The sequence below is a fragment of the Gracilinanus agilis genome, chromosome 3 (assembly GCF_016433145.1).
Source record: "Gracilinanus agilis isolate LMUSP501 chromosome 3, AgileGrace, whole genome shotgun sequence".
Classification (NCBI taxonomy): domain Eukaryota; kingdom Metazoa; phylum Chordata; class Mammalia; order Didelphimorphia; family Didelphidae; genus Gracilinanus; species Gracilinanus agilis.
The window spans coordinates 50,913,381-50,927,887 of NC_058132.1; the positions used below are offsets into that span (position 1 = coordinate 50,913,381).

Below are 14,507 nucleotides of genomic sequence, written 5' to 3' on the forward strand. Positions count from 1 at the left end.
TGCTATTGCCACATCACTTCCCTTTGTACTGATTGCTTACTTAAAAGGGTCGTGGTTCTGTTCTAAAATTTTTCAAGTTGAAAAATATGACTAGAATCAGTTGACCGTCACTGTTCCCAGTTTTTGTGTGCAATATCTATATATACGTTTTTACACAGATGCCAAGAACCTGAATGTTAGGGCTGTTCATCATGACCTGGAAAAGGTGGGGAGAGTACTACTAATAAAAGTCAATGAGGTTACAGCCCCCCAAAGAACCTAGGGGCCTCCATCTGGAGGAATACAAAAGAATAGGAAATTCAGCAGAGGTTATTTGCTCCCCAGGCCAAAAGAGAGTGAGAACATTATGTACCTTATTTTATGATTAGGAGTTGGATTTGCCCTTTCTTCTAATGGTGGTGGGTGACGTTAACTCATACCATATTCATTTATTGAATGCCTCATGTAGCTGACTTTATCTAGCACACTGAGGTAATGAAGACATAGTGGGGGTTTTTTTTTGTTTGTTTTTTTAACCCTTGTACTTCGGTGTATTGGCTCATAGGTAGAAGAGTGGCAAGGGTGGGCAATGGGGGTCAAGTGACTTGCCCAGGGTCACACAGCTGGGAAGTGGCTGAGGCCGGGTTTGAACCTAGGACCTCCTGTCTCTAGGCCTGACTCTCACTCCACTGAGCTACCCAGCTGCCCCCTAGTGGGGTTTTAAATGCCATCCATCAAGGGGAACAATTACATGACTGATTTCAGACCTTACTATTCAAAACTTACTGTTTATTTCCACCTTTCCCTATCATATCCCACCAGTTGACTGCTTTTGCCTACAAGGATTATTTGTCATTTGGATATGTATATGTTGGCTTGAGAGGGACTCAAGAGATGACAAGCCAGTACAATGTCAACACCTACACTCCCACCATGTTGGTCTTCAAAGAACATATAGACAAGCCAGCTGATGTTGTACAGGTACGTGTTGTTCAGTCATGTCTGATTCTTCGTGACCCCATTTGGGGTTTTCTTGGCAAAGATACTGGAGTGGTTTACCAAGTCCCTCTCCAGTTCATTTTACAGATAAGGAAACTGAGGCAAATGGGGTAAAGTAACTTGCCCAGGATCACATAGGTAATAAGCATCTGAGGCCAGATATAAACTCAGAAAGATGAGTCTTCCTAACTCCAGGACCAGCATTCTATCCACTAACCACCTATGTACAGATACAAAGGTTTCCATAAAGGTTCCAGAGACTCTTAATTGTCATCTGAAGACTCCGGGTTTTGTGAATATTGAAACCAGACATAGCATGTGACAGGGAGAAAGCAAACTTCTTTGAAATTTTGCTTTTGCAGTTAAATAAAGATTTACTCATATTCTTCTCAGTTACCTGTATTTAATCTGGTTTAATATTTAGTCCTTAAAAAAAACTAGAATATAAGGGGGCAGCTGGGTAGCTCAGTGGATTAAGAGCCAGGCCTAGAGATGGGAGGTCCTAGGTTCAAATCTGGCCTCAGACACTTCCCAGCTGTGTGACCCTGGGCAAGTCACTTGATCCCCATTGCCTACCTTTACCACTCTTCCACCAAGGAACTAATACACAGAAGTTAAGGGTTTAAAAATATATTAAAAAAAAAAAAACAAAAACAAGAATATATCAGAAATTCTCCTGCTAGAGAACTAGCCAAATCCTTTAGCAGTCTGTGCCCCCTTCATTCATTCCCTCTGCCTCTTAAAGAAACCTGATCTGTGCAGTCCGATACATGATTTCTAATCTGATTATAAATTTTCAACAAATACAAGAATTGACTTCTAAACTTTAAAGTGCTATATAAAACATGAATTGTTGTTAATATTTATATCTAGCAATGCTCAGGGGGAATTTTAAAGCTGCCCTTTAAATAACCCATTCACCAGCTCATTCAAATGTTTTATTCAAAACATTTGCCCCTCCTTTACAAGAAATGCTGTGAACAGAATCCTTGATCTTGATCTTAACTATATGCATGTTATAATTTTCACTGAGAATTTATCACAGAATCCAGAATTAAGAACAGATCTAAGGACTGCTAGATAACATAGGGGATAGAGCATCAGGCCTAGAATTGGGAGGATCTGATTTCAAATCTGGTTTTAGATGCTTCCTAGCTGTTTGACCCTGGACAAGACACTTAACCCTAGTTGCCTAGCCCTTGCTGCTCTTCTGTCTTAGAATTGATACTAAGACAGAAGATAAGAGTTTTTTGTTGTTTTTTTTTTAATCTACCAAGACAGATAGTAAGAGTTTTAAAAAAAATCTAGCAAGTACATATTCCCAAAGATCCAATATTCATGGGGACCACAAAAAACCAGATTCGTATTCCTTAGACTTTTGTTTTCTGACTTAATACAATCCTTGCTGCATATATCAGCCCATTAGGAAGACATTTGCTCTGGTAGACCTCATGTCACTCAGAGCCACTAGATGGCTTATAGCTATGGAAGGTGCCACTGTGGCCCTGAGCACTTGAGACCAGACCTGTAAATGGGCAATAGGAATTATAAGAAGGTTTCTGCAATCTGTTGCAGGAGAATGGACCAAAAACCCAATGTTCTTTGTTCTCCAGGCTCGAGGTTTGAAGAAACAGACCATTGAAGACTTCATCTCACAAAACAAGTACCTCCTAGCAGCCAGACTCACCAGCCAGAAGATGTTCCATGAGCTGTGCCCTGTAAAAAGATCTCATCGCCAGAGGAAGTAAGAGCTTGAGGCTTTTCTTTTCTTGACCCCAGCAACTGAGGTCCAAGGGAAAGAGCTGAGAATGTCTCCATACCTAGTCATGCTGCTCCTGGGTTGTGAGACTGGGCTCCATATATTTCACAAGACTTTTAAAGAGTTCAGAGACAGTAGAAATGATGATCAGGAGTCTAAAAGCCAGACTTACAGAGAAAAGCCAAAAGCCTGAAAGTTGTGCCAGGGTTGTTTTATATTGTCTCACTGGAGCAAGAACTGAAGGTAGACTAAGGAAGAAGGTAGTAATTTGCAAACAGTGAGCACTTAGCCAATATGTATTTAATTGAATTGACTACCTTACTAAGACTCAGTGATCTGAAGAAGATTTTTAATTGTTATATTAGCTTCTGGCTCAAAGGAGTGATTCTTTGGAAAAATATTTCTGGGATAGTAGTGGGGAATTAATAATCTTCTTTCATCAGTGTGAAATTTCTTGAATACAACCTGGATTCATACTGCAAAACCTGATGACTTATTGGGGTGGGAAATTCATTTATTCAGCAAATATTATTAAACACCAACTGCATGCTAGGCCCTGGGGTTGCAAAGACATAAGTGAGACAATTCCTGCCCATAAGGAGCTTACATTCTATTGAAAACAAACTGAACATTCACTAATAAATAAGTGCAAATATAAACACAAAAGTCACAGGTTGGGGTTTCTTCCTGTAAGTCAGTGATTCCCAAAGTAGGTGCTACCACCCCCTGGTGGGTGCTGCAGCAATTCAGGGAGGCAGTGATGGCCACAGGTGCATTTATCTTTCCTATTAATTGCTATTAAAAAATTTTTTTAATTAATTTCCAGGGAGCTAAGTAATATTTTTTCTGGAAAGGGAGCGGTAGGCCAAAAAAGTTTGGGAACCACTGCTGTAAGTGGTAGCCCTTGAACTGGACCCCTTGCCCTCTTGAATTATGTAAATCAGATGATGTCTGTTATCCTCACTAGGCATGGCCAAAACTCACCTCCTGGAAGTGTTTTTACACTTTGATTCTTGGACTAACAATGTTACACCTTCTCTTGGTTTGGTGTAGGTACTGTGTGCTCTTACTGATTCGGGAAGGAACAAAGTCAACTCCAGATTTCGAAGCTTTCCTGTCTTTTGCTTTGGCAAATAGCCAGGACACAGTGAGATTTGTACATGTCTATAGCAACCGACAGCAGGAGTTTGCCAACACTTTGCTACCCAGCAGTGAAATATTTCAGGGGAAATCTGCGGTGAGTCAAGTGGGTCAATGACTCTTCTCCTCCATTCCCCAGGTAGTCAGAGGTGTGCTAGATTCCCATGATTTAGGGATTCTATTTTAGAATCCTTAAGGCCTAGCCCTTTATCATCTCTATCTGACTCTTGTAGTTCCATTCTCTCTAGCTATCCCAAGCCTTACTTATGGAGGCCCTGGCCCACAACATGACAGTGGAAAAGGAAGGGCATTAGCTCCTCTCTCCATGAAGCATCATCAACACACTTCTTAATAAAACCTTCCTTCTATCACTAAGCTTTAAAGATTTTATCCCTTCTGTTTATTAGTAACGGACTCCTGCCAGAGAGTCCTAGAAGCTCAGAACTGGAGTGAACATTAGAAAGGGAGTTTCTAATCCAGCCTGCCATATGAACAAGAACTCCAATAAAGGGTCATAGAATAGAGCCTCTACTTCAAGACTTTCAGGAGGAGGAAAGCCTCCACATCTTGGGGCAGCTCATTCCATTCTGAACAGCTGCAGTTGTAAGGAAGCCCTTCAATGGAATGCTTTCCCATGTTCCTGGTTCTGCCCTTCCATGTCAAGCAGAGGAAAAATCCTTTGTTTCCACACGTGGGCTGTTGTGTTCCTTAGCTTTCTAGGCCTTCTGTATTGTTGAGGGCCTTATTGTAATACTCCTGTTAAATCCTTTCACACATCCTGGGCTTGCCTACTGTTGTATCAGAGGCCATAGAAATGAAGTCTCTAGGACAGACAGAACAGGTCCTGCTTGCCCACATTCTTTTTTTTTTTTTTTTTTTTTTTTTTTTTTTTTTTTTTTTTTAACCCTTAACTTCCATCTTGGAATTAATACTGTGTATTGGTTCCAAGGCAGAAGAGAGGTAAAAGCTAGGCAATGGGTGTGAAGTGACTTGCCCAGGGTCACACAGCTAGGAAGTATCTGAGGCCAGATTTAAACCCACGACCTCCTGTCTCTAGGCCTGGCTCTCAATCCACTGAGCCACCTAGCTACCCCCCTGCCCACATTCTTGATAGAAGAATGAGAAAATAATTTTCTTTTAGATTTTATCTGTTGAAAACCTATATGGCATAATTGCCTGTAGCAGGTTTTTCTAGCTCTTCCTCAAAGAAGCAAGTTGTTACCATCATAGCTGAGACTTTGTTTCTTTTTGTTGTGGCCCAGGTCTCTATCTTAGAAAGACGCAACACAGCCGGAAAGGTGGTGTACAAAACTCTAGAAGATCCCTGGACTGGCAGTGAGAAGGATAAATTCATTCTTCTGGGCTATCTGGATCAGCTACGAACAGATCCTGCTCTTCTTTCCTCCGAGGCCATCTTACTTGACCTAGTTGATGAACTTGCTCCTGTAAGAATCCCTGGCCCTTGAAAACTCATGAACAATAACTTTGAATGTTTTAGCACTGTAAAGATTTCCAAAATATTATCTCTGCAGCAACTCCGTTAGGTAGCTGGTGTGAAAAATATTATCCTCATTTTATTGATGGGGAAATGGAGACTTGCAAGGTTCAGCATCTTCCCCATAGACATTCAGTGAAGCAGTGTCAGAGCCAGGTTTCTTCTACTCTACTGTTTCTCAAACAAGTTCACAGAAGACAGGGTTCCTACAGTTCTCATGATCTTGTAGCAGGAATAGGAGAGAAGGAGATGCCCCCGAGCAAGGGTGCCATATTGGAAAAGGACATTGCTAATGCAGTAGAAGTTGGTCAGTAGTTGATGGCCCCTGTGCTGAGACAGAAGAACCTTTGGGTTCTTTCTGAGGTGAGGATGTAGAAGAACAGCTATGTACTTGGCATTTGGGTTACAATCTTTGAGAAACAATTGATACTTGTAAAAACACTTCTGCTCAGAGAAAAGTTCATTCAAGCAGTTTCTCTTGCTCTTTGGAATTCTCTCTCCCAAGAAGTTTGCACTTTGATTTTTCTGGTAACCCTAAAAACAAAAATCATAGCAAAGTACATTAATTTACACTAATTTAAATTTGGACTTTGTTGGGTGTTTTTTTTTTTTTTTAATTTCTCTTGCAGAATAATTACGATATTATCATTGATGCACCCTTGGAGAAATAGCATCCTGAAAGTCTCTTTTAATTATTCCCCTTTTATTCTTGGCAGAGGTGAGCAAAAAGATACTTTTTAATTGAATTAAATAAACGTCTCCACACTTAGCCAGCCTAGCTAACTTTCAGCCATAAATAATAAGTCTTATTTCAGAAAATCAAAATCCCTCCCTAAAAGAAATTAAGTGTTCTGTTCAAGGAATAAAGATTAGGTCTTTGAGGTGAGATCAAGAACTTCTTCCTAGCACGCCGTCCTCAATATTAGTCATTAATAGCTATGACACAACTGAGGTCTTGGCACTGTGTGAGAAGCAAGATCACCATTTGATTCATTATTCTTTCTTTTGCAATTAGGTATTTTTCCTTCGATGGATCTACTCCACTTCTGAATACTTATCAGACTTCTGGGACAGTGTACTTCACAACAATTGGTAGGAAAGTTGCATATATTAAATGATTGTTTCTGTGCTAATACCAATATTGCTTTTTTTTAGGAAAGAAATATTCCATCTTACCACAATTACTGAGAAGTACTTGTTGGCATGGACAAGGAAGAGAATACTCAGGAGTATTCAAGGGAGAGCAGGACCTTTCCTCTCACTCTTGCTCAGTAGCCGAGGATATACACTAATACAAGTGTAACTTGTATTGAATGATAAATTTCTATTCTTGGGATGATTATGAATGGATCACATTATCAAAAGACTGGAAAGGCCACTTCTACTTTGTCTAATCTTCAGCCTTCACAAAGAGCTTTACTAAAATTATCCTAGCCATGGGTTTATAGAAAACCAGTTATACAGCCCATTCATTAACCTTTTTCAGTGTCTAAAAAAACCATCCTCATTGTAGGGAAATTTCTTACGTAATTCTGCATATTGCCCCTAAGATCCAGAGTTCATGCCTTGGCTTCATTTCTTTGAGTTAAAGGTTTTGGAGAAAATAAAGTTTACTTCTTTGGAGACAAGAGACAAAATGCATTAGAAATGGGAAAAGCCACTCCATGTTGGTTGTTAGAAAAGAAAAATGCTCAGTAAAACGTGTTTTCCACATCACAGAAGCCCAGTAAGAACTGCCTGACTGTATCTGTCTATTTTGTTTCTGTCTATCTTGCTTTAGGCGGGAAATGATGCCCCTTCTATCCCTGATCTTCTCCGCTCTCTTCATTCTTTTTGGAACAGTCATTGTTCAGGCTTTCAGGCAAGTACTTGAATGTTTGTTGGCCCTGCCTTCAAAGTGTTTCTACAACAAATCCCTTACTTCCTTCAGAACCCTTTCCCTGGATCATCTAGGTGACACAGTGGAGAGAGTGCCAGAGCTGCAGTTTGGAGGTCCTGGGTTCAAGTCTGGTCTTAGACACTTCTTCACTGTGTGACCCTGGGCAAGTCACTTAATGCCTAGCCCTTGCCCTTCTATCTTAGAGTTGTTAGCCAGGAATTAAGAGTTTAAATAAAAAAATAAAATAAAATCTCTTTTCTTTCATTTGTTCAGTGATTCCAATGAAGAGCGAGAGTCACGTCCTCCTGAGAAAGAAGTCAGTGAGAAGACTGAGAAAACTGAAACCTGCTTCAGCAAAGAAAACAACAGGTTGCATAAAGAAAATCATTCATAGTAATAAGCCCCCATCAGTGTAGCACTTTGAAAGATTGATAAAGCACTTTCTTGGCAGCTCTGAAAAACTTTCCCATCTTAGGGATTGACAGGAACCAGACCTACTGTGGTTCTGGTGTGTAGGGACCTCCCAGCCCCCGCAGCTTCATGTCTTGAATTGCTTAGAGTTCATCTAAAGCAATGCATTGTGTACACACACACAAATGTATATAAATGTACACATAATCCTCCAATCCATGCAAGTCATGCTTACTTGAAAGGAATTGCTGGCTAATTAACTAGCATTCAAACCTGTTTTTGTTAGTTTCTTTTGAACAAATCTTATAGCTATATTTTGTTTTTATATTATTTCCCAGTGTATCACAGTTCCCTTCCCAGAGAACCATCTTGTAAAACAAAAAATAGAAAGAGGAAAAACAGCTCACAAAACTAATGTCTGACATGGTAGACCATGATTTACCCTTGTCACTCCTCGGCTGTACCAAAAAGGGACTGAGGTGCTTTCTCTTATGTCTGCCCTGGGATCAAGCTTGTTATAGTTTTGTAGCATTTGGTTTCAATTGTTTCGCTGTGGTTTTTCATTTCATTTATATTGTATTTGTGGTTTATATGTTGTTTTCCTGGTTTTGTTTCCTTTATTTTGCATCAATTCGTCAAAATTTTCTCATACTTTACATTCCCATCTATGGCTTGTTTAGCCATTCCTCAACCAGTGAGCTTCCTGCTTTATTTTCATTCTACAAGTATTTTATAATATATGTATTTCAGCTTTAAGTATTTTAGGCTATGTGGAGCCCCTTTTAAAAATCGTTAACCTCTTTGGGGTTTATACCTATCAGTGGGACCTCTGGGTCAAAATGTATGGACATTTTAGTCTCTTTATTTGCAGAATTTCAAACTGCTTTCCCAAATAGTTATACTGCTTCACAGCTCCACCAACAATGCAGTAGTGTGCCTATCTTTCCATAACTCTTCTAACATTGATTATTCCCATTTTTTGTCAACTTTGCCACTTTGTTGGACAGGATGAAACCACAGTTGTTTTCATTCACATTTCTATTATTATTAATGATTTGCAGTATTCCTCCATGTGGTTATAATTTGCTCCCCTTCTTTTGGAAATTGTTCATATCCTTTTACCACTTATTCCCTTGGGGAATAGCTCTAGTTATATCTTTCTGTTAATTGCCTATAAATCTTGTATATCAGAACTTTATAAGAAATACAAAAAGGTTTTCCCCCTAGTCAATTGCTTCCCTTGTTGCTATTCTCATTCCAGCTTTAATTTTGTTTGTGCAAAAACTTTTAAAATCCTTGCAATCACAACTACCTGTCTTATATTTTGTAGTCAGCTTTACCCTCCTTGTTTGGTTAAATTTCACTCCCTACCTATAGCTTTGAAAGGCACCTCATTTGGCTCTTCTGATTGTTTTTATGGTATGACTTTTAATCATCAATTTACATATCCATTTTAAATTTATTGCTACATATGATATAAAAAGGTTGGTCTAAACCTAATTCCTGCCAGATTGCTTTCCAGTTTTCCCAGCATTTCTTGTTAAATAGAAAGCTGTTCCCCAGGTAATTTAGGTTCCCCAGGTAAATTATTGAGTTCAATTTTTTTTTTTTTAACTTTTACCTTCTGTCTTAGAATCAATGCTGTATATCAGTTCTAAGGCAGAAAAGCAATAAGGGCTAAGTAATGGGGGTGAAGTAACTTGCCCAGGGTCACACAGCTAGTCTGAGGCCACATTTATACCTAGGACCTCCTGGCTCTAGACCTGGCTCTGCCACCTAGCTGCCCCATTGAATTCATTGTTTAATGATTTTCCTCACCCAGTCTGTTTTACTATTTTTTAAAGTGGTACCAAGTAGTTTTTATGACTATTACCTTGTGATATGATTTGAGGTCTTGTAAATGTTTATCCTTCCTTCATTCCTATTTTGTTCCATTGTTTATCTTGCTACTGTAGACCTTTGCTACCATGAGTTTTTACTGAAATCCTTTGGCTTCTGATGGTCACTTCTACAATACCATCAGATTTTAGAGGACTGCGTTAAAGTAACTAAAGTAATAGAGGTCCAGTGAAGAACTGTGTCTTTTGTCCTAGAGCCTGATTTCAGAAAGATTCCCGGCCAACTCAACCAACAGGTGATGATTTTTTTGGCGGGTGCTACACCCCCCAAAGTCTGTTAAGTTTTGGAAGGTTTGTAATGTACATGTGTCATGTAAGGGAGTACTCATTCCCTGGCATGTGAGATCCTTGAATCATTGGAGCATTAGCCACGCCTCTTCTGCCCACCTTTTTACTTTTCGGTATTTCTCCACAGCAAGATTCCCAAGAAGGGTTTTGTGGAAGTGACTGAGCTTACAGATGTCACATACATGAGTAACCTAGTTCGGCTGAGGCCAGGCCACATGAATGTCGTCCTTATTCTATCTAACTCCACCAAGACCAGCCTGCTTCAGAAATTTGCTTTGGAAGTATACACATTCACAGGGTAAGCTTTGAAGCAAATGGCAAAAAGCAATTAGAGAGATTTCTGAGCTCACACTGGAATAAGAGGCTTTTTGTTGGACTTTTCCCCTTTTTAAGCCCTTTGTCTTTGGGGTAATCCAAGCCAGACACAAATTTAAAGCCTGGATTTAGAGTGGAATGCAAGATATAAAGAATCCCATTTATGTCCCCAAAACCCACAGGTACAATCAGAGATAGAAGAAAGAGTGTTTGCTTATAGCCATGGCCTGGATTCTTTTGCTTTGATTGAGGCAAAAGATTGAAAAGATTCCAACTTTCTGGGCCCTTCAGAAGAAGCTCTTTTGGTTTCTTGTGAAGAAATGGGTGAAAGTTGCCCAAGGATAGGTTTGCTGTGGGCGGGCCAACCTGGGTCAGGGCCCTCTGGGCTCCTCCTTCAGCCTATTCTCTGCCCCACCCCCAGAACGGTTAAGGATTTGTCCACAGGTGAGTCTGACCAGATTCTGGCTAATCTGGTGCTGTTCTTCCCACAGGAGCAGCTGCCTTCACTTCTCCTTCCTGAGTCTTGATAAACACCGAGAATGGTTAGAATATCTATTAGAGTTTGCCCAGGATGCTGCTCCCATCCCCAATCAGTATGATAAGCATTTCCTGGAGCGTGACTACACTGGCTACGTCCTGGCTTTGAATGGACACAAGAAATACTTTTGCCTCTTCAAGCCCCAGAAAACAGTAGATGATGAGGAAACCATAGGTCCGTGTAGTGACCTTGACTCTTCCCTCCATTTGGGTGAGACTCGAGGGAAACCTTTCTGTAATCCTGGATCCAAACCCATCAAAGGCAAATTAAGCAAGTTGTCCTTATGGATGGAACGCCTTTTGGAAGGTTCTTTACAGAGATTCTATATCCCATCGTGGCCTGAACTAGACTGAGAAGATTTTTTTTTAAATTGATTCAGACCCTCTGGACTTTGTAAGAAGATAACCTATGATCAGTCCTTCCCAGGAATCAGACCATCACAACAGACAGACAGTAGGTTTTAGATACTCTTCTAGGATGGTGGCTAGGAGAATCTTCCCTTTGTCTTGCTCTAACCTAGGAGTGAAATATACCACAAGTTGAATTCTCTGTACCAAAATATTTGTTTGGGGTTTTTTTCCTTATTTGGATGCTGCACTATTTCAAGCAGACCCCCTCTTCCTCTTGTGTCCTCACCACCCTCCCACACTGTGTCCTGGCTCTTCCCTGGAGAGACTGAGATTTGGAGAGGACTGAACCTTACAAAGCTTGTGGGCAGCGGCGATCATCCGCTCCTCTCCTGTTCCTCATCCCTCTCCTGCCTTGGCACCTGCAATAATCCTGGGGTGGGGGTGGCCAGGAGGGCATTTGGGGGCATCCCCCTTTAGCTGGCTGTGACCCTCTGCATGAGCAGAGGCCCTGCACGTGCATTTACTTTCCTTTCCAGGGGAAGGGAAGAACAAAAGTGTCTGAGAATGTTTAGTTCCGTGTTCTTGTGGTCGTCGTGGCCTATGCATATGGACAAGCCTCACCTGCTGAGCCGGTAGCCAAGGCGAGGGCGGACACTGAGGGAGCACTGCGACCACTTTGAGCCATTGCAATGTCTGTTGTTTTCAGATGCCTTTCTGTCTCAGTCAGTCTTAGGGCACTCTCTTTCATTAGGAGCCATAATCTTTGGTTGTGTTCTCAGACAGGGGGACAAGCTGCCATGAGCCAGTAGATACAGAGAACCCAGGTCAAGCACTGCTGCCTTCTAGCAAGTCAGGCCGAAGGAATCTTTTCAAGCCCCAGGCACAGCTTTAGTACAACAGACATCTCTTTATATCCAGGAAATAAATGTTTGTCAGTCATTTTGGTTTTGGGCTGTTCCCCCATAGTGCTGTTCCCAGTGGGACAGACAGACGTCTCTAGTTGTAGCAGTTCATTTAGACATGCTGGGTTTAGCCTTGGCCTCCTCTGATGGATCATCTCAGCTGTTTTCCATATTAACTTACAATCACCCTCAGCAGCTTCAGAGTCAAACCGAAATCACCAGCTGTTTCAGCTCGCTGTTGGCTCCAAATGAGACATTGCCAGCCCTTTGAAGCTGACCCCTTCTCCAAGGACAGAGCTGCCAATAGAGGCAAAGGACTGACTGCTTTCTAAACTGTCCACAGAAGCTACTCTTTTCTAAAGCAGGGAGCAGAAATCGGGGACAGAACTCTTAGGAAAATGATGTGGATTTTTTGAATTACAATTGCTTTAGACTAAATCATTTGATTGCAAAATAACCCAGAAATAGTTACATCATGAAAGCCTATAGGAAAGTGGTGAATGATTTAAACCAAGATTCTTTGAATATTAGCCATGAAGGGGTGGGGGCTAGCAGTGGGTGGGGGATTCTGCCAGGCTTTACTGTCTCTTTAGTCCTCCAAAAAAATGCTTGGGTAACCTGGCAGCCCATTTCTTGGACCCTGTCACCCAAGTCATAACTAGAACACTGGAAACAGTTGAGTCAGCATTTGGACTCTGCTAAAGCAATGCTCAGCTTTGTTCATGGGCCTGGCGCACAGGATGACCAGCTTGCTCATTCACCTGGATTTCTAGTGCAAACCTGGATTTTTGTTTTTAATGTCTGTTCGCATGGGCTTCCTTACCTTAGGTTCTGAAAACCAAAAACCTCTTTCTAAACTTGCTGCTTCTTTTTTTGCACTTCGCCTTGTGTAAACAACACAAGCCCAGGGTCTGGTTGGACTTTCAGCCCCCTCCTGCTAACATGAAGCCAACTGTGTTGGCACTGGAGCCACTACTGAGGAAGGCCCTTGGGGGAGAGGGGTTTTTGTCAAGTTAAAAGAAAAATTTTAAAGTAGGGGCCTGGCAAATGATTTTTGAGGCCCCTCCCAGCTTGATGCTCTGTGGTCTAAGATCTGTCAGAACAGTCCTACCATTCTATGGTTATGGTTTTGTGATTCCTTTTGTACAGAATGGATTCTGCTTTTCTCTTTTCAAACCAAACCCCTCGATAATCGAAGCCTTTACTCCAAAGAGGAGATTCAGCTGATACTATTTGCCCTTATTTTTGGAGGCGCCTGCAATCGAATTGTTCATTCAAACCAGCTTTCTCATTTGAGGTGAATTTTGACATATGACCGGGTTGATAAGAAGCAACTTATCAAGTTGAGTTCTTTCTTCCTCATCGATAAGGACTCTGTGTGTAAGTACATTCACAACTAAGAACGATACAGACAGATAGGACTACTGAGCCAAAATGAGTCTGTGCAGAGCATTGCTTCTTTTCAAAAGGAAATGCTAATTTCTACTGGCCACACACAGCTTCAGAGCTGTGTACCTCATTGGAGCAATAATAGCCTGACCCCAGCTCCCACGTCATCATGAAACTTCACGGAATCTCCCCGTCACCGCCGCTGCTCCCATGGGAGAAAGTGTCCCATGGCAGCAGCAGCCTCTGCCTCATCACCTCCCCTCTCTGATGCTGTCTGGACCCATCCACCTCTGCCACAGCCAAAAAGCAATCAACTCCAGGGTGTCAGAATTAGGGATGGGGTACACACAGAGATCCTCTTTTTTTTCTCATTTTCTTTTTTATTTATTTAGTAAAAATTCTTAGAAACTGAAACAAAGCATCTTTGCAACAAAGGGAACTGTAGCTGACAGCCAAACCCTGATGTATTCTTCCTTGAGAGCTGGCTGACTGTGCTCCAGGCAGCAGCATCGCATAGGTGTGGGCAGGCCAGCAGGCTCTCAGTTCAACCCAAGTCTGTAGAGGGGGTGATCGTACGTGGGAGAGAGGTCTGAAAAGAAGGTGAACGTTTTGCACTTTTGATACTTTTAGCAACAAATAACTTATTTAGCAAATTGTCTTTTTTTATGTTTGTTTTTTGTATTGTGAACGGGCATTGATGTCGATGTTATTTTTGTTTTAAGACTTACAGACTGGAAACTGAAATAAACTATTTTAATGTGTGACGATGGTGGGTTTGCTCTTGGATTGTAACAATGGCCACCCAGATCACGGTCGCTGTGGTAAAGTGGCTGTGAGTGTGAGAGTGTGACTGTCACCTGGCCCCACGGGGCGTGATCAGAGGTGTCAGAATCATCAATACTGACATCCTGGAATACTATGGGCAGTCAGAATTCCTGAGTGGTTCTGGAGGATGGAGGGTGGGGGGGAGCTTCTGTTTTGGGGTTGGTTGATTATTTTTCCAGATGATAGGAAGAATCATTGTCCAAGTCCACTTTTCTGATCCTTTCACGTTATTTTGTACCCATACCACAAAAACTATGTTATTTAAATTTTTTTAAACATTTACTTTCTGTCTTAGAACCAATACTGTGTATTGGTTCCATGAGAAAGGAGCGGTAAGGAC

The 14,507-nt window shown here is 41.3% G+C and overlaps 1 protein-coding gene across 1 annotated transcript in view; it reads left to right on the plus strand.

Annotated features, from left to right (window-relative positions):
• DNAJC16 (DnaJ heat shock protein family (Hsp40) member C16) overlaps positions 1-14,106 on the plus strand; it is a 32,269-nt gene extending 18,163 nt beyond the window's left edge. Inside the window, exons 6-14 of the mRNA XM_044667780.1 lie at positions 802-960; positions 2,592-2,722; positions 3,791-3,974; positions 5,140-5,322; positions 6,388-6,464; positions 7,153-7,233; positions 7,525-7,620; positions 9,976-10,146; positions 10,655-14,106. Coding sequence (XP_044523715.1) covers positions 802-960; positions 2,592-2,722; positions 3,791-3,974; positions 5,140-5,322; positions 6,388-6,464; positions 7,153-7,233; positions 7,525-7,620; positions 9,976-10,146; positions 10,655-11,054 — 1,482 coding nt within the window. The 3' untranslated portion in view covers positions 11,055-14,106. The remainder of the gene's footprint in view (positions 1-801; positions 961-2,591; positions 2,723-3,790; positions 3,975-5,139; positions 5,323-6,387; positions 6,465-7,152; positions 7,234-7,524; positions 7,621-9,975; positions 10,147-10,654) is intronic.
• Positions 14,107-14,507: the final 401 nt, after the last annotated feature.